Source organism: Mustela nigripes, chromosome 5 (assembly GCF_022355385.1).
Source record: "Mustela nigripes isolate SB6536 chromosome 5, MUSNIG.SB6536, whole genome shotgun sequence".
NCBI lineage: Eukaryota > Metazoa > Chordata > Mammalia > Carnivora > Mustelidae > Mustela > Mustela nigripes.
In genome coordinates, this window is record NC_081561.1 from 66,020,205 (window position 1) to 66,038,729 (window position 18,525).

Here is an 18,525-nt window from a genome sequence, read left to right on the forward strand (position 1 = left end):
GAAATGGGCTGAGAATCCGTAGATCCTAAAGGAAAAGGAATATGGCAGAAAAGGAACTGAAGGCATGGGGGGGGGGGCGGGACAATAATTAGATAAGGGGGCCAAAGGAGAGGGGATAGAGGTTATAACCAAAGAAACCCTGTAAGGAAAAGATATGTCCAATAGACGGAAGAACTGAAGAGGGAGAACGTCAAGGACAATAATCATTACAGTGACAGCTATTATATACCGAGCACTTATGACATACCAGATGGGGTTTCAAGTACTTTACATGTGCTCTCTATTAACTCCTTTAATCTTCACATCAACTCTATGAAATGTGTAATATTACCTCCATTTTACAGATGAGGAAATCGAGGCCCAGAGATTAAGAAATCTGCCCCAGGGCCACAGAGTAGCTCTGGCTGGAATTTGAACCCAGGCACTCTGGCTTTAGAGCTTGCGCTCATAACCACTATAATATATACTGCTTGCCCTGTAGTGAGAAGACAAGTGGGGCATATTGTAGCAGGATCAAAAGGAAAGGAAGTCATAGCAGAGGCTGTTTGAGGGAAATGTGGAAGACCTGCTTGATTTTATTCAGTGATGAGAACCCAGCACGACCAAAGACAGGACATATAATGATTAACAGCAGAAGAACAGAAGAACTTAAAGACCACGTAAAATATACACTAAATAAGATACTGTGTGTAGAATCACTTAGCAATAATCAAACATCCTTTGTGAATGTAAAGTATATTCAGACATGTAAAAATATTTTCTTAGTCAAATAAGTAGTACTTTAAAACAACCCCCCCCCCCCACTTTGAGAATCAGTGAAGTAGCAAAACAATTCCTCTGGCTACAATATAAGCTTTACAAAACATATCCTTGAATGTAAACTTTTTGAGTCGAACTTATTCACTGGTTTTCTCCCAAAGTGTGTTTAGCCAGTTTCCCATCAGAAAAGGCCATGCTGAGTTCCCCTCAATGGCTTGTTTTATGTCTAGCGACCGTGCCCTTTCTTCTACCAGCTTGCTTCAGGTGAAAGATCTTTAGGTTCCCAGGGTTTCCTGTGAACCCTTCTGGGCAGGATTCAAACTGACAATTCATGGGATGTCTGTTAAAGATCAGGCCTGTGTTGGACAATGTTCCGAAACCCTACCCTTGAGTTCCTGCAGAGTGTGGGTGGGTGCCTTTGGGTTGAAGGGATTTACTTACAGTTAGTTGGTCATTTAGGCCTGGGACACCTCGTAGGCTTAGCACTGTTGCACTGAACAAGTCCACCCTGCCTCACACAAGACATTTTCAGAACCAGATCATCTCCAAGGCTTTTTTCCACAGGAGGAAAGCAGAGGATTCTCAGATCAGCCGCCATTTTGCTTTAGAGTCATCAGCTGACTCCCCGGTTCGTTTCCTTTTTATGTAGAGGAATTCTGATTATTAGTCCTTGGAGTCCCCTGCATGGTGCTTCTCAAAATCAGTCTGGAGTTGCCTGAGGCCTTGTTGGTCCCTGCCTGACATCTTGTGGGGCCCCAGGCTCTTCTGGTCTCTCAGATAGGCTGCTTTTCCTGAGAGGACTTTTTCAGGTGTGGGACGAGTGGGCAGGCATTTCCTCACTCAGGCCTTCTCTCTCTGACTCGAGCACACACACTTTTCCCAGACGTATTTCTTTTTTTTTTTTTTTTTATTTTATTTATTTGTTTGACAGACAGAGATCACAAGTAGGCAGAGGCAGGCAGAGAGAGAGAGGAAGGGAAGCAGGCCCCCTGTTGAGCAGAGAGCCCGATGCGGGACTCGATCCCAGGACCCTGAGATCATGACCTGAGCCGAAGGCAGCGGCTTAACCCACTGAGCCACCCAGGCGCCCCCAGACGTATTTCTTATGGTGGAATAGTTTTCAGGCTTCCTGTGGGTTACTTTACTCGGCACAAATTTTTTCTTTCTTTCTAATATAAATAAAGGGTTTATTACAAAATACAAAATGCTGGTTTCTCATTATCAGGGATTCAAGAAACTGAGGCCATGAGCCCACCCTGGGTGGGGCTGGGGGCTGGAAGCCGGGCTCAGGAGCAGGCCAGAAGGCCCTGGTGTAAAACCCCCAGCAGAAGGGCACTCTCCAGAGTCGCTGCCCCGCTCTTACCTTACTGTCTGTATGCTGCATGCTCCAAGGCATGGACCCCCTGTGACATGTGCATGCCCCTCTTGAAATGCTGGGGTAGGGATTGCAGAAGCCGGACCTTGACCGACAGACCAACACAGGTGGCCGTGGTGTGGTGCGGGAGTGGGGGCGTTAAGGCCACGCCGCTGTGTTCTCAGTGTGGCTCACCTGAATCTGGGTTTGCTCTACTACATTCCATTCTTCTAAGAGCTGCTGCAGCTCTGGGAAGCGGATGGAGCAGGTTGGATCAAAGACCCCGGGCACGCCACTGCTGCTGAGAACCTGCCTGTCCTCTTCACCCACAGTCACCAAGTGTCCCCCAGAGTGCTCACAGGCGAGGAAGGGACTGGCCACTGTGCTCCTGGCCCACACAAGTGTCCCGTATACACTTTTTTCCCCAAGTACCCACAACTCAGCATAACTCATGTTCTTCTGAATGCACACTGAAGTTTCAATTCTCGGATGTGTAGCCCTTCTCCGTCCTAGCAACCCTTTTTGTTTTGGTGTCGCGAACTGGTGGTGTGCTGACCCACAGAGGGCCTGCCACATGTTCCCTCACTCACAGAACTCACTCGACCGTCTCAAGTCCGGCTGGGTTTCACGGGTTAATCTGCTCTGAGAAGCCTCGCCTAAAGTCAGATGCTCACAATCTGCCCTAGACGGTGTACTCTGCCACCGGGTGGAATAAAACCATGTATTGCAGTGACCAACTTCTGTGGCTCTCCAGGCTCTTTTAACATTTCAGCTTCAGCCTTGGCCACAGGGCAGGAAAGTCTCCTCTTGCTGCTATGCTCTGTTGTTCATCAGTGCAGCATACACCCCCGCGACTCCCTAGTTCACTCTGCTGCCCATCTGGGGTGGGACCGAAGCGTCCGTCCTCGTCCCATCTCCAGAAGGAGCTGGCAGTGCAAGTGAACATTCCTGGGCCAGGCTTTCGGGCTGAGGCCATGGATACGATGTGGAAAGGGAGTCCAAGTTTCCCCCTGATTTCAGGTCAAGCACAGTCTCCTCACAGCCCTCTCTTGCAGCCCTGTCCTCCCCTACTGTGCCACTCCAGCCCCACTGCCTTCTCTCTGCCTCTTCCCTCCTCTAATACCTCAGCCTCCGACGTCTGCGGGGTCTTTGCTCTGGCTGTTCGCCTGCCAGGAAAGCTCTTCCACGACAGACCTCTACGTGACTGGCCGTAGCTGCAAAGTCCTCTCCCTGCCTCACCGCCAGGGAGACAGCCCCCAGCAAAGCGCAGGCCAGGAGCAAGCGCTGAGAAGGGCTGAGTGGGCCTCCCACCGCCCGCAGACGGTCCCTGTTGCTCACTTCCTCCTTCAAAGGCCTGTGGTGGCAACAAGAGACCTCCACAGGCCTCCGTGGGCAGACAGAGCTCTCTCGAGGCTTGCAGCTGGGGGAGAAAAGCACCCAGTCCCCTCAGCAGGGCACGGCTGCGTGTGGCAGACCTGCCAGCTACGATTAAGGTGCTCACGTCCACAGCAGACCTCATTCTCTCTGGCCACCAATGAAGGGTGTGCCACCGTCACTGCCCACGCCCCTCACCCCCAGTGTCACAGGGCCTCTTGGAGGCCACGGCCCTTGCAGCCAGCAGTCCTAAATCCTATGGTCACCCTTTTCCCTTCAAGCACCCAGGAGGCAAAGAACATCAAGATCCTCACTTCATACCAAGATTCCTATGTGAGAATGGAAGCGTGCATCCATTTCGTTTGAGGTAATTTCTACATAGTCAACTGTCTATTTAGTAGAAGGATTTTAGTGTTAGTGTGTTTTCTCCATCATTTACTTTCCTCCCAACCTTTCAATGGAGGCATCACCGCAAACTGAATTACGTGCCCTTCTCCTATCATGCATGCTCTCTGCTCACTCTGCTGTCTTTTTTTTTTTTAACTTTTTCAGTGAGGCATAGCTTGCTTACGTAACTACACAAATCTCGAGTGTACAGCTGGACGATTTTTACATATGTTGCCACCACCCAGATCAAGCTAGACAACGCTTCCTGGGCCCCAGAAGACTCACGTTCCTCCACGGTCAGTACACAACCTCCACAACCGGCGACCTGATATAAACCATGAAGTCTTGCCTGTTCTTGAACTTCACATACGTGCTTTCCTACGATCTTATTTCCAAAGTGATCACGGTACCTCTGAATATTTTTTAGTGGCAAAATACTGGCTTAAGGGGGGAGGGCCTCTTGGAGAATGGTTGATTCCAAGGTGGAGCAAAGCAAAAATAAGCTGGGAACATCTCATGGCACCAGAAAGTAAGGAAATGCTTTACGAATGATGGGATCATGGGGCACCTAGGTGACTGAATTGGCTGAACATCTCACCCTTGATTTCAGCTCAAGCTGTGGTCTAGCGATTCTGAGATCAAGCCGCGAATCAGCGTGAAGTCTGTTTGAGATTCTTTCTCTCCCTCTGCCCCTCCACTGCTGATGCACGTGCATGCACTCTAAAATAAAGAAAATCTTTAAGAAAAGATTCTATTTATTTATTTGACAGAGAGAGAGAGAGAGAGACAGCACAAAGAGGGGGAGAAGCAGAAGGGGGAGCAGACTCCCAGCTGAGCAGAGAGCCTGACATGGGGCTTGATCCCAGGACCCTGGGATCATGACCCAAGCCGAATACAGACGTTTAACAGACTGAGCCACCCAGATGCCCCTAAAATAAATAAAATCGTTAGAAAACTGATGAGGTTAAAAAGACAACCTGAAGAAACACCCAAGGGCCAAAGCTGGGACAATCTGAATAGCAAAATAATGACAGTGTAGGATAACCCATGAAATAAAATAAACACCCATGAATCTATACTGATATAAATAAATACTTGCATGAATAAAGGGGAGAGCAAGGATAGCTCTCTGTTAGCATAGAATGGTAATTAATAAATACAGAAGAAGTGGTAAAAATAGAAAGTCTCCATTAGGCAAACATCACAGTAATGACTGTTACGGGCAAGAACCATTAATGGATATTAAGATTAGTGAATGAAAGAATGATGAGAAACAGCGAAATTATATAGTATCAAAGTGTTTCCCCAGAAGAAACCTATTAATTATCAAAAGGAAAATAGTACCTTTACAGTGAAGAAGCCTGGTAGACCCACCTCAGGCCAGTGATCAAGGGCAACAGAAGGGGGCCCTGGGTGGCTCAGTCATTAAGTGTCTGCCTTCGGCTCAGGTCATGGTTCCAGGGTCCTGGGATTGAGCCCTGCAGCAGGCTGCCAGCACCAGGTACCTCCTGACAACATAGCCTGAGGACACATCACCTCTGCAGTTTCTTCCCCAAAACGCATGACCCTCAATTTCATCAGAAGGAAACATCCAACAATCCCAAAGTAAAGGACATTCTATAAAATAACTAATCAGTACTCTTCAGAAGTTTTGAAAATCTTCTTTGTCAAGGAAGACAAGGACTGAGGAATTGTCCCAGGCAAGGATCCTGAATTGAATCCTGGTCCAGAAAAAGGACATTAATGGGAAAACTGGTCTACAGATTACTAATATTTTATCAACCTGAAGTTCCTGGCTGGGTAATTATAGTACGGCATATAAGCCCTAAGTGGATATGGGTGGGCTATTTGGGAACTCGAATATTTCTGCAACATTAAGCATAAAATTATTTCAAAGTGAAAGAGAGAGACCACTTTTTTAAAAACCTTGTTTCAGGGCGACTGGGTGGCTCAGTGGGTTAAAGCCTCTGCCTTCAGCTCAGGTCATGATGCCGGGGTCCTGGAATCGAGCCCCACATTGGGCTGTCTGCTCCGCGAGGAGCCTGCTTCCTCTTCTCCCTCTCTCTGCCTGCATCTCTGCCTACTTGTAATCTCTATCAGACAAATAAATAAAATCTTTTAAAAAATAATAATAAAATAAAAAATAAAAACCTGGTTTCAGGGGAGTCCCCCCTCACCAGCCCCTCCTGAGGCTGACATTCAGCCCCTCCAGCGCTGGTGACTCTGTAGTCTGACAGCTCTCTCCAGGCCTGGGCGGGGCTCCAGGACTTCACAGACAGAAGCCCACACCCTCTGCTCCAGCAACTTGGGCCTGTGCCCAGATCTCCGTTGCCTTCAGGCCTGGTGGTCATTCGGGCCCCACCTTCCCACAGAGAGGAGTGTGGATGGTTCTGAGCCCTGGGAGGGAGGGCTTGAAAAGGAATGAGGAGGCCCCAGATCCTTCTGGCAGTAGAAGGACAAAAACCCAGGAGCCAGAATAGTAGATCAAAAGGAGGACCTTGGAGCACTTGTTTTTCAGTCTTAAAACAACCAATTTTTTGTTAAACATTTACTTTGTGAGAAGAAAGCCTGAGAGGGATCGAAAATGAAAGGTGAGGAGTGGTGCAGGGTAGAAGAAACCCTGAGAGGAGAAAGAAGAGGGTGAGTGTGGGAGGGGGAGAAGCTTGGGGAGGGGAAGGGGGTGTGGCAGATCCTTGCCTGGGATCCTTGAGTAGCTACTGTATGAATTCAGCTCAAGAGCCCCAGGAGGTGCCTGGCCAGGCCCCAAGGCCAGAGAGTTCAATGCCTGTGTGTGGCATGGATTCTGGGTGTCTACCACTGACCCCCTAGGTGAACTTGGGCTAGTTACTTAATCTCACTGGGACTCAGTTTGCTCATTTGTAAAATGGGGATGGGTAGTTATGACCTACCTTCTGGGACTATTGCAAGGATTAAATTAACAGAAATAAGCATTTAGATTAGTACTCGGAACACTAAAAGTGCTATGATTTAGTTACTATTAGATTGAACCTTATGACATTGCCAGTATCTGACCATTTTGACCCATAAAAACAATGCCATAAAACTTCACCCCAACATTTCATCATTATTCCATTATACCAGCCCAGGCTGAGGGCCAGAACTGCTGAGTACCACCACCCCCATACTCCCAGCGCTGTTAGAAGGTCTCATTCCAAGAAGCCCATAGCTCTTGAGCACCTGGGTGGCTCAGTAGTTAAACATCTCCCTTTGGCTCAGGTCATGATCCCAGGGTCCTGGGATGGAGTCCTGCATCGGGCTCCCTGCTCCACAGCCCTTCCCCCTGCTTGTGCTCTCTCTGCCTGTCTGACAAATAAATAAATAAAATCTTTAAAAAAAAAAAAAAAAGAAAGAAAGAAAGAAAGAAAAAAAGGGAGCCCTGGGCTCAGAAGTCAGGCCGTTCTGCCCTCCGGTACCTGTGCACACACACAGAGGTCTCAGGTTCCCATGCTCAGAGGACTCAGGAAGGAACCATCCGCAAGTGATCCTCCTGTCGCCAGTTCTTGGTCCCCTCTCCCAGGCAGTGTGAGCCCAGATATGCTCAGCCGGGGAGAAGCAGGTACCCTTCCTTCTGGGGGCTTCTGCCACAGCTGCGACACTGTTCTTTGCCCCTGTGCCCTCGGACATCCCCTCTCCAGGCTTTTTTTTTCATCCAGCTTGGCGGTTTCACCCAGGATTAGCCTAGCATGGTTTACTCAGGTATGTTACACACCACTCAGATGTGGGTTCCTAAGGCTTGGTCTTCACTTCACTGAGTACATTTCAGGGAGCAATAACAGTAGTGACAGTAAGTGTCCTGTTCTGAGGCTAAGGGCCAGGTACACCATTCTAACCACGTCACATGTATTAAGTGTTCAAGCCTCATAATAGCTCTAGGACGTAGCTACTCTTATCCCCATTTCACAGGTAAGAAAACTGAGGCATAGAGAATCAAGTCATTTGCTTAAGTTTGCACACCTAGAGAGGTGGCAGAGCGGGGATTTGACCCCAGGCATTCTGGCTCCACAGACTTTGGCTTACCCACTGTACTATTCTACGGAGTCCCCACCTTTAGAAGGAGGGTCTCTGCCTCTCCCTGACACTCCCCCACTGGCCGCCCCTTACAGGGGCCCTGTCCTCCCTGCTCTTTAAGGGAGACAAATGGCTAGTTGGCTGCAACTGCCGCAACCCTAACTTTCGTATCTGTGGTGACTTCACCTGGTTTTATTTTAGGTTGCTGCAGGGTTTTTTGTTTGTTTGTTTGTTTTTAAATATTTACTGGAGCACCTGAGTGGCTCAGTTGGTTAAACATCTTCAGCTCAGGTCATGATCCCCACATCCTGGGATCGAGTCCAGATCTCGGCTCCTTGCTCAGCAGGAAGCCTGCTTCTCCCTCTCCTGCTCCCCTTGCTTGTGCTCTGTCATATAAAAAAATCATATCTTTTAAAAAAATATTTATTTATTTGAGAGAGAGCAAGTGAGCAAGGGTAGGGGCAGCGGGAAAGAGAGAATCTCAAGCAGACTCCCTGCTGAGCACAGAGCCCTGGGATGGGGCTCCATCCCAGGACCCTGGGATCATAACCTGGGCCAAAACCACGAGTCCGACACCCAACTGACTGAGCCACCCAGGTGCGCCAAGTCACCGCAGCTTTTAGCCCTAAAACTTCTCTCACCCAGGCTGGGCCAGTCTGGCTTCCTGGGATCCCAGAGCTCCCACTTCTGTTCTTCAACCACTTCACACCAATTACAGAGATGCACAGCTCAGGTGACTTCATTCCAGGGGGCTGGTTAGCAGTCAGGCTGTACCTGCCCTCCTCCTCTGCAAAGCTCACAGGCAGCCTCTCACGATCTCCCACGAAGCTCCTGTGCCCTGCTCCCCTGACTGCACCACGCTTCTGTCTCCTAAAGGACACCACCTGCCTATCTTAACATAGCCAGGCATGTGTTTTCTTTTCTGAGCCATAAAATTGTGGAACGGTGGGGTTAGGAGGAACCTTGCAGATTATCCAGTTTAACTGCCCCTTCTATAAGGGAAGAGGCGACACTAGTCGAGTAGACCAACTGAGGTCTTGACACAGCAGCAGGCAGAAATCCTCAGGGTCATTCTGTGGGCTATTGCAAAAGGACCTCAAATCTGGCAGATAATCGTATATGTGACCCAGTAAACGTAGTTTCAAAGGCATCGACTATTATGGTCCTGCGCTCTGCCAATACTGGGAAGTGCTAAAAGCCATTCCAGGAATCACCTCCACCTCTCTGAGCTAATCTGGGAAGCACGTCTATCACCCATGACAAGGCCCTCTGCGCCTGGCTCCTGATAACTAAATTAGACTTCATGCTCTCGATATCCTGCTCCACCTCAAGTACATTATCAAAATTGATCGCTTACCCCAGCTCACAGCCATTCCAGCCCCTGGTGCTCATTTATCCTAGGACGTCACCTATGTTGCTGGGCAGCAGAAGCCAAGGCTTTTCAACAGTGGCCTGTGGCCCCCTTACCTCAGCTGGTGTCCACTCCCAGGAGCCTACCCTCCCCTCTTCCTTCCAAATCCTAACGGGCAAGTCGGGGCCTGTCTTTCCATCCACCCACTGAACAGACTTCTGTTCTTCAACCACTTCACACCAATTACAGAGACGCACAGCTCAGGGTCATGGAGAGCTGCTGCTGCTCTCGAGAACACCTACGTTATTAGCTAGAACTCCAGAGAACATTCGACCTTCCTTGACTCTTCCCCCCTACTTTTAAAAGACACATATGTCCATTAAAAAAGAAAGAAAAAGGAAACCCCTCCATTCAAAAATGTGCAAAGCAGAGAAAGAAAAGCCCCCAGCTGCCCCCAGTGAGAACGACCGTGAGCAGCTCCAGACCTGTCCCTGCCCGGCAGAGCCTCAGAGTCTGTCTCCACAATCCCCAAGTTCCCATTCCCCCTTCCCTGGGCCTCCTGGAGCAGCGGACAAGATTTCTACTGCCTGACACACGCCCTCAGTCTTCTTCACATCCCCAGCCCAGACTTCCAGGACGCTGCCCCACTCTCCCTGGCCACCCCCTTGGCCTCCTTGAGAAGGTGTGCCAAGGCTCAGGCCAGACCTCTCCTCTCCTCTGTCCACACCCACCTCTTTAGAGGGTTCATCTACTGTCCTGGCTTTAAGGACCATCTAGCCAGGGGCGCCTGGGTGGCTCAGTGGGTTAAAGCCTCTGCCTTCAGCTCAGGTCATGATCCCAGGGTCCTGGGATCTCCCTGCTCCCACCTGTGTCAGATTTAAGTCAGATCCTGTCCCTCCCTGCTTAAGGCCTTTTTAGGGCTCTCCGTCCACTCAGAGTAAAAGCCCAACTTTACAGCGGCTCTGAAGTCCTCTGTGATCTTGTGACTTCTCTGGCTTCACCTTTTCCTCTTCTTTATCTGGACCCCTGTGCTCCAGGCCACACTGGCCACCACTGTGATTCGATAAGTAGCCAGGCACACCGCTGCCTTCAGGCCTTTGTGCTGGCTGTTCCCTCTGCCTGGACACTCTCGCCCCAGATGTCCATGACTCACTCTTTCACCATCCCCGAGCCTTGGCTCAAACATCACCTTCTCAGTGAGCCTACCCTACTTGTTTTGAAACTGTAAACTGTCTACCACCTAATAATCTCTTTATCCTGCTCTACTTCAAAAAAACAAAAATAAAAAAATCACTTAACAATTTGTTTAATTTACTATGTTCTTGTTTATTGTTAAGTCTCTTCCCAGCTAGCATATAAGCTCTGTGGGAAGAGAGATCTCTGACTTACTTCCCAGTATATCCTATGCATTCAGTAGTGCCTAGCACACAGCAGGCATTCAGCAAATGCTTGTCAATAAATGAAACATCCTGTCTACATGCTCTGCAGCGTTTCTGGCCCTATAAGACCCCACTGAAGAACTCTGGGGCCCACTGACTTGGCCATTCTGCCCACCAGGGCGGCAGACTCTTCTGAGCAGCCTGTCTGCTTCTCTCTTCCCAGCCATGTACCTGCCGTGGCCCCGTCTATCTGTGCAGCCCCATGGACGGGGTAACTCCCGCTCTGATGCTCATCCTGGCACAGGCTGGGCTCGTGGCCACTCACCTGGAAGTCCTCCTCATCCAAGATCTCTTTTCTCCACTTGATTAAGAAGGCTGCACACACGTAGAGATGGAAGTGGGAGAACCCTTCTGGTTCAGACTGGGAAGGGAAAGAAGAGTTAGGTCTCCAAGCCCTGATAAGGGGCCGGCTCTGGGCCTCTTGGTTTCGATCCTGCTGCAGCCCAGCACTCCTTTCATGTCTGGACACACACAGAGGCCCAAGCAGATCCTGCAGCGGCCCTGCCCACGAGACTGAGGCAGACACAGAAGGAGGTGGTGGGAGAACTCCCGAGGAGGACACGCCAGCAGGGTGGGGAGTGGGGCGCTCCAGGCACAGCCCGGCAGGGAGCAGGCTGGGGCCCCTTCATACCTGGTAGGTGTCCCACAGGCGGATGGTGCAGCGAAGGGGAAGCTCCCGCATGAGCAGGTTGTTCATCCAGCGGAAGGCAAACTGTAGGTATTCGACCTCGTACCTCCTGAAGTGATTATGTACCTGCTCTGAAACAGCAAGCGTCATTGGCCCGAAGGGCTCAGCCGAGGGGACTGGACCCTGAGAGGGTCACAACACAAAGGCAGTCTCTCTCCCTGCTCCTCCTGGGGACACCAGGCACGGAGGGGCCAGAATGACATCAAACCATCCCTTATGTTTGCTCCCACCATCTCACAGCCATGCTGCCTGGTTAGCGCAGCCCCACACACAGCGAGACCATTTCAACACCCATGTTCTGGGTACCTCTCTTCCCTCACAGGCCTGCTCTCACCAGAAAGCGGCAGCTGTGAGGTCCACTTGGCTGCTTGACCCTAATAACTCCTGAGAGGAGAGGCCAGAATGGAAAAGAACTGTGGGGGTCACCTTGACTTCCTCCTCAGCAACCCTACAGATGGCAGCCAGCAGGGACTTAAACACTGCCAGAGAAAGACGTTCACTGACTCCCTCAAGGGCAACCTCTCCCATTGATGTATTAAGTGATTCACCAGCAGGTGCTTCGCTGTGTTCAGTAGAAACTAGCTCCTCCTGACTCCCACCCTCCGTGTCTGTGCGGCGCACTAGAACAACCCCAAACCAACCGATCCCTGTTCTCATGACAGCCCTTTCAACAGTGCTCAACAGCATTAAAAAAAAAAAAAAAATTATTATCCTTCTTGGTTTCCTAATCTATAAAATGCAGATAATCATTTATACCTCTGAAGGCTTGGGGGAGGACAAAATGAGAAAACCAAAGTGCTTACAACAGCACCTGGCATGTGGTAAATACATAATATAATTTTTTGAAAGAATAACTAATAACAGTGGTTATTTCTGGGGCATAGAATTTAAAGAAGGGGGAGGATGTTTATTTTTTATTTTGTGTTTTTCCAAATTGTTTTAATTTTTCTAATGCGTATTACTTCTATAACTCAGTGAAACAATAAAGACATAACATTTATAAATCCCATATCTTCAAGTACTATGCCTTTACTGATCAGATATTTGAGAGGGCAGAAAAAAACAAGGAGACGGCAGACGGTGGCAGAAACTGCAACCTCGGCCCTCTACAACCTGGGAGGAGGGATGCAGGAGAGCTGGATATGGGCCCTGCACTGGGGCTAACAGCTGGGTCAGGGCAATGAAACAAAGAGAAAAAAACATCCTATAGACAATGTGTTGGAAATAACTGCAAATCAGCAAACAAGACAGGAAGACTGAGATCCTAAGTCATAAAAGGAAACTGGAACAAATCGGGGAAGGTTTTCGGGAAAAGAGAAGCTGGGGAAGACAGAAAGATATACAGTTTATGATGGGGTTGGGGATGGGGGACATTGCTCTGATGAAGCACAAAATCCATGATAAAAAGCCAGGAATGACACGGGGTGGCTCAGTTGGTTGGACGACTGCCTTCGGCTCAGGTCATGATCTCAGGGTCCTGGGATCGAGTCCCGCATCGGGCTCTCTGCTCAGCAGGGAGCCTGCTTTCCTCTCTCTCTCTCTGCCTGCCTCTCCGACTACTTGTGATTTCTCTCTGTCAAATAAATAAATAAAATCTTTAAAAAAAAAAAAAAAGCCAGGAATGACATTTCTTAGTTGTGTAGTATCTGGTGGAATCCTAAAAAAGCTTTACCACTTGGCTGGTGCTATAGAGCCCACTTAGCAGATGATCTCGATGTGAGGTTCTAGGCTATCTTTATGAAACTTAATTCTGAGGTCTCTTGCTGGGTCTCAATTTCATCAGGACTTCCCAAGTTGCCTTTTAGCTCTAGAGTATGTGATCCCATGTCAGAGCCAAGGAATTACTGTGAGGCTCCTGCTCCTCAAAGACACCCTACTTTAGAAAGAGCTATGTCTCCCTCCCTGCTCCCCACTCATCTCAAACAGGTCATGGGGAGCTGTGGAAAAGGCCTGCCGAGATATCTGCCAGACTTAAAGACCATGCAGCAGGCCTGGGAGTCCTAAGTGATATCACCATGTCAAGGACAAGGCTGGACTACAGGCTTGCTGCTAAATGAAAGCAATGGGGAGCCCCAGGAGGCTTCCAAGCAAGGGAGAGACAAGACCAGGACAGTGCTTTTGAACAATGAAACTGTGTGGCAGAAGGTTTGGAAGAGGAAAGAATGTGGAGGCAAGTTCTTCTAGAAGGAAGCTATAGAAATCCAGGCATGCTGGACCAGAGCTGTGGCTAGGGAAATGGAGAAGTAAGGGTGAATTTGGGGGAAAAAAAGAGGGGGGTGGTTAAGGGGGGAAAAGGGGGAGGAAAAAAGGTGAATGTGAAGGAAGATGCTGAAAGAGAATTAACAAACCTAGTGACAAAAAATAAAGGAGAAAGAACTTGAGGTGCCAGCAAGTTTTTCCCTCCCCTTCCCACCAAGATGCAGAAGAATGCAGTGCCGCCAACAGCAGAGTTGGGGAGGCTCGTGGCAAGGTAGGGGGCTGAGGAGAGGCCCCCGGCACCACTGGCTTGTGTCAGAATCATACTGTGCTACTGCCAGAGAGTTCCCCCTTCCCCAACCTACCATCAATCCGGCTGACAAGCTCTTCTAGCGCCTTGACCTTCTTCTGGATCCCTGGTTGTGCAAAGGTATAGTTATCCTGCAAATGATAGAGAGGCCAGGATGAATAGCGACTCCAAAGCATGCTACCATTCTCAAGTTCATTGAAACACGTTTGAAAAGCACAGGCGGTTTTTCCAAAGCTGCTACCAGTGTTCTGAGGAACAAAGGAATCGTCAGAACAGCAGGGTGTGGGGAGAACCTGACAGAGCCTCGTAATATGGGGCACACCACCTGGCTCAGGGTGTAGAGTGGAAAGGAGTGGCACACTCTGAGGACAAAGCCAGGGGAACACAGAGACTTCCTCAGACTCCAGGGGATGCTAGGCCACTGCCTTTTTGAAAGCTGTAAAGCTAAAAAAAGAGGTGAAGATGGGTAGACCGAAAGCAGGAAGAGCCATCCTGGATGGGCGACCCTGCCTGCTACAGAAGGGTAAGAAGGTACTTGAAGGCTTGTGGGAGCCCCTGGACCCAGGTCACCTACAAGGGCAGATCCGGCTCACCTGGATCCCATCTAGCAGCTTGCTCATGCACCAAAAGCTGTCAGCTTCAATGCTTCGAAGCATGTCCTGAGACAAGTTGGTCACATCAAAGTTCTCCACATCTTCTTCTGTAAAACAAAAGGTGAAAAAAGTCCAGAGGTCTTCTCTAAACAATGGGGAAAGACAGACTCTAGTATCTTCAACAGCGTCCTTAAGCCCAAGGGAGAACTAGGCTAACCTGATGCCCAGGAACAAGGACCTGCCCTCCTCCCCTGGTCAGGTGGGCAAGCATGTTCCAGGAAAGTTCTTGAGAAGCTCATTACAGCATGGAACAGGCCACTTCTCACACCAGTCCCACTGGGTCCAACATACTTTTCTCTTCTGATTTTGTTCATTCAGTTTTAGAAAAAGGCATTTCAGGCCTCATGTTCAATGAGCTATATCCAGACCCTTGGAGATGGTCTGGAAAAATTCTTTGATTTCAGAAATTCAGTAAGCTGTCTGGCATACTCACACTTGTATATATAGTGAGAAAGCTGGGAACCATATGGCCCCCCTAGTTCATTTCAAAGACCGAATCTCCATATTCTGACAAGGCAGACCTACTGTCTCACCACTCAGAAGTGAAGATGAGTGCATGGCAGCAGATGGCCCAAACCTGTGGGGGCTTCTGGGATTTAATTTCACCAAGTTGGTAGTTCTTAAACGGGATTCCATAAAATATCAAAACGATAGGATACTCCAAAACAAGGGGGTTCCACGGACGAATATGGTTGAGAAATGGTGTTTCACATATCTTCATCGTGTAGATTCCCAAAGATCATAGCATACAGAAGGACGTGAGGAGTTATAACAAATTCTACATTAAGTAAATTGGTTTAAACCTATTTATCCAACACTTCCAGGCTTCCTTAGCCATGGGACCTCTTGTAAAGAAGAGCATCTATTAGCTTCTCATGGAAACCTCATACTAACGGTAGTGAGAGGTAGTCTCTCTGGTCAGAGATCTAAGTGGGGACATCAAGAGTCTTCTAGAACCCTGAAGAAGGAAAAGGCCATGGGAGGTTCCCTTCCTGCCACAGAAGTGGAAGTACTAAGAAAGGCTCTTTTGCCTGCCACGATGGGCCACCTTAATCCACAGGTCCTGTGTGCCCAGCCAAGGCCCCATGTGAAAATGCTCAGGCTTGAGTTCTGTGACAAAAGCAGCTTTTCTCCTTAAACCTAGAGCCTTGTTTTGAAAACAAGACATTCACTGCAGTCCCTGGTGCTGCAGAGACACAGGCATCTGACAAAATGTATTCAGAATCTAGCCCTTTTCATTTATGAGAATTATTACTAAGACCTACGACTGAACCCCCTTGAGACAATGTGTAACAATTCTCGGATTTTCATCCTGTATAAACAGCACTTTTTAATGGACATCAGGGGCTAGAAAAACCCTTCTGGGGAGGGTGGGCTGCTTTGTGAGAAAAGCTATAATGCTAGAAACAACCTAAAAGTCTGATTCAAAGTGCGGCCACAGTTAATCCATGCCGAGTGCTAACAGTGGCTCCTAGCACATAGTAGGTACAATACAATTTCTTTTAGGTGAAGTTTATTTAGAATTTGTAATGACACAGGAAAGTCACAGTTTTAAGGGAAAAGAGCAAGATGCAAAATTATTTATGGTATACTCTCAACTACTGTACATACAATATTTATGTGTGCTTATATAAGCATAGAGGAAAGACAACATACATCACAAGGCTTACAGTGTTTATTCCCTAGGTAGTAGGGATAAAAGATTTTTATTTTCTTTAAGCTTTACTAGACTTTTCAAAATTTCTACAATAAGCATAATTTTTACAGTCAGGAAAAAAAATGCACATTATTTTAGGAAAAAGGGGTTCACTACAATTGACTACACCTGCCTTTTATCACCAATAAAGATTTTGTAAACTAACACTAAGCTTGCAGGAACTAAGACTTCAGATAATATATAAAGGTCCACTAGAGAAATCACATTAAAAACAAAAACCTTCCAAGAAATATCTTTCTCCCTTAACTTCAACACTTACTGTGTGCCATATACATACTATGAATTTAGATAAATACCACTGAGCTCTAAGTCCCAGTTCAGAATCTTCCTTTTTCTCTTTGCTTCCGTATTACATTTCTGAGATGCTCCCATGGTGCTGTGCGTACCCGAGGTTCCTCGTTCCACACATGCCTCCACCACTTTACATATCCACCCCATCCCCACCCCAGGGATGGACTCCTGGGCACCTCCAACTCCTACTACCACAGACAAGCCTGACCCACAAGTTCCGCCAGCCCACTCTCCAGGGCCGGGTCAGCAGTGTGTGAAGACAGTGCTGTTTCCTTGAGTGACTGTGGCTGCTCCAACCCACCGTCCTAAGCAGCAGCCCCCTCTTTATGAGAGAAGAGGTTATAAGAAAACTGTGAAATCCACAAGAAAGGCTCCAGACAAAAACCCCTCCTGCTACTCCCACACACATTTCCCAAATGAACATCCAGCACTCTGTAAGAATTTGAGGAATCTTTTCCAACTTGGGCACTCTAGAATTCCGGAACACTGCAGTGATAAAATAAAAATAAAACAAAAAACTGGGAAGGGCAACGAGGAAGAAAGAGCCTGGGTCCCTGAGAACAAGGACCAGTCCTGGCAGCCTGTGGGTTTTTTGTCAGGCAAAACAGTGTGGGGCTGAGTATAGACTCTGGGGCCAGACTCAGACCCTGGCTGTCACTCACTAAGTAATGGGGCTTCGGGCAAAGGACTTTTACTTTGGTGCTCAATGCCTCCTCTGCTAAGGTGGTAACATCTACTGGTAAGTTAATACACAAAGGTGCTGACAACCGAACCTGGCACAAAAGTAGCGTTGTCTAAATGTTAGCTAGTGTCACTGTCATTAAACAAGAAACAAATCATCTTCTATCTCTTTTTAAGCCCCTGTTATTTTGGATCTCTGTTATTTGCAGCCAAACCTAATCTAATCCCAACACGTACCTTAAAAAATAAGTAAATTTTCAAAGCTTTCCATCTCCACCAATTGGCATAAAGGAGGAAAATCTAACAACGTGAAGTCTTAAGTCGGTAAGATGCCGCTCTCAGTAACTCTACCAATTCCAAACCTTGAGCTGTCCAGGGAGCAAAGGAACCAAGAGACAAGTTGCTGATTTGGAGGGCTCCTGTCTCCCCGTGTGCTGCCCTGATGCCTGGCTTGCCCATCAGCCCTTGGCTTTCACAGACAGTGAGTTCAGCAGCCTTTCAGGGAGTGGGAGGACAGTTTAGTTCTAGTGTTCTGCCTGCTGGGAGGATAAAATTCACACATTCAGTCAGAAACTGTGAGCTGAGTGCACCGGCAAAAAGCAGCCGAGAAAGGGAGGCCCAAATGCTCTCTGAAGAGCTCCATTCAGCATAAACAGTCTGTTCAGAAGGATCATTAAACATTCCACTTGAGAAAATTCAACATATAATTGAAGCTGGAATGGGAAACCATGCCAGCAAGGCAGTCTCAAATGAGGGCAGCGTCTTTGGTTGTCATTACAGAGCAAGCAACAGCCAAGACCCAGACTGGAGGCAATGAGATTTTAAGGATATTTTATGGCTATTTTAAAAGGCAAAGCATCCAAAAAGAGGAAGCCCAAAAGCCCTTTATAAAAATCAAATTGCCCACTCCGGGCTTGACGAGAACATGCCCATTTATTAGCGGTTATAATGTACTTGAGTGGTGGCTTCAGTCGAGTGTTTATTTTCCTGAGAACTCCATGTCCTGGGCCTGAAATCAGCCTTGTATATGCCTCAAGTACTCCCCGACAGCTCTGGGAAGAACTGGTTGTGCTTAAACTGACAAGAGTAACTTGTCTCTTTGCTGCTCTAGGCACTTCCTAGGAACCATCTGTGATTGTAGGGCAATTTCTAGATTTTGTGATCTGCTGGGTCAGAATGATTCAGCCCGACCGGCAGACAGGAGAAGGTTCGAGGCATCAGACTGCAGCCTGTGTCCCGAAGCCTCTGGTTTACCTGATTCCTATCTTTATTTTTTTAAGACTAGACACATAAGAA

General features: G+C 48.2%; 1 protein-coding gene and 1 long non-coding RNA gene across 4 annotated transcripts in view; one reads left to right on the top strand and one right to left on the bottom strand.

The window, feature by feature from the left end:
- The window catches only part of LOC132018098 (uncharacterized), a 29,190-nt gene extending 24,352 nt beyond the window's left edge, over nucleotides 1-4,838 (top strand). The window contains exons 2-3 of the long non-coding RNA XR_009404449.1: nucleotides 4,040-4,170; nucleotides 4,485-4,838. This is a non-coding gene — a long non-coding RNA (uncharacterized LOC132018098). The remainder of the gene's footprint in view (nucleotides 1-4,039; nucleotides 4,171-4,484) is intronic.
- Nucleotides 1-18,525, bottom strand: part of TBC1D22B (TBC1 domain family member 22B) — a 74,201-nt gene that overhangs the window by 9,006 nt on the left and 46,670 nt on the right. For 2 of the 3 annotated variants that reach the window (XR_009404448.1, XM_059400559.1), the window contains exons 9-12: nucleotides 14,481-14,587; nucleotides 13,943-14,018; nucleotides 11,325-11,452; nucleotides 10,959-11,054 (exon numbers count right to left, since the gene is read on the bottom strand). Coding sequence is in view for 2 of the 3 variants with exons in the window: in XM_059400559.1 (XP_059256542.1) it covers nucleotides 10,959-11,054; nucleotides 11,325-11,452; nucleotides 13,943-14,018; nucleotides 14,481-14,587 (407 nt within the window). In the remaining variant the exon portion in view is untranslated. The remainder of the gene's footprint in view (nucleotides 1-10,958; nucleotides 11,055-11,324; nucleotides 11,453-13,942; nucleotides 14,019-14,480; nucleotides 14,588-18,525) is intronic. The other variant, XM_059400560.1, reaches the window with a different exon arrangement.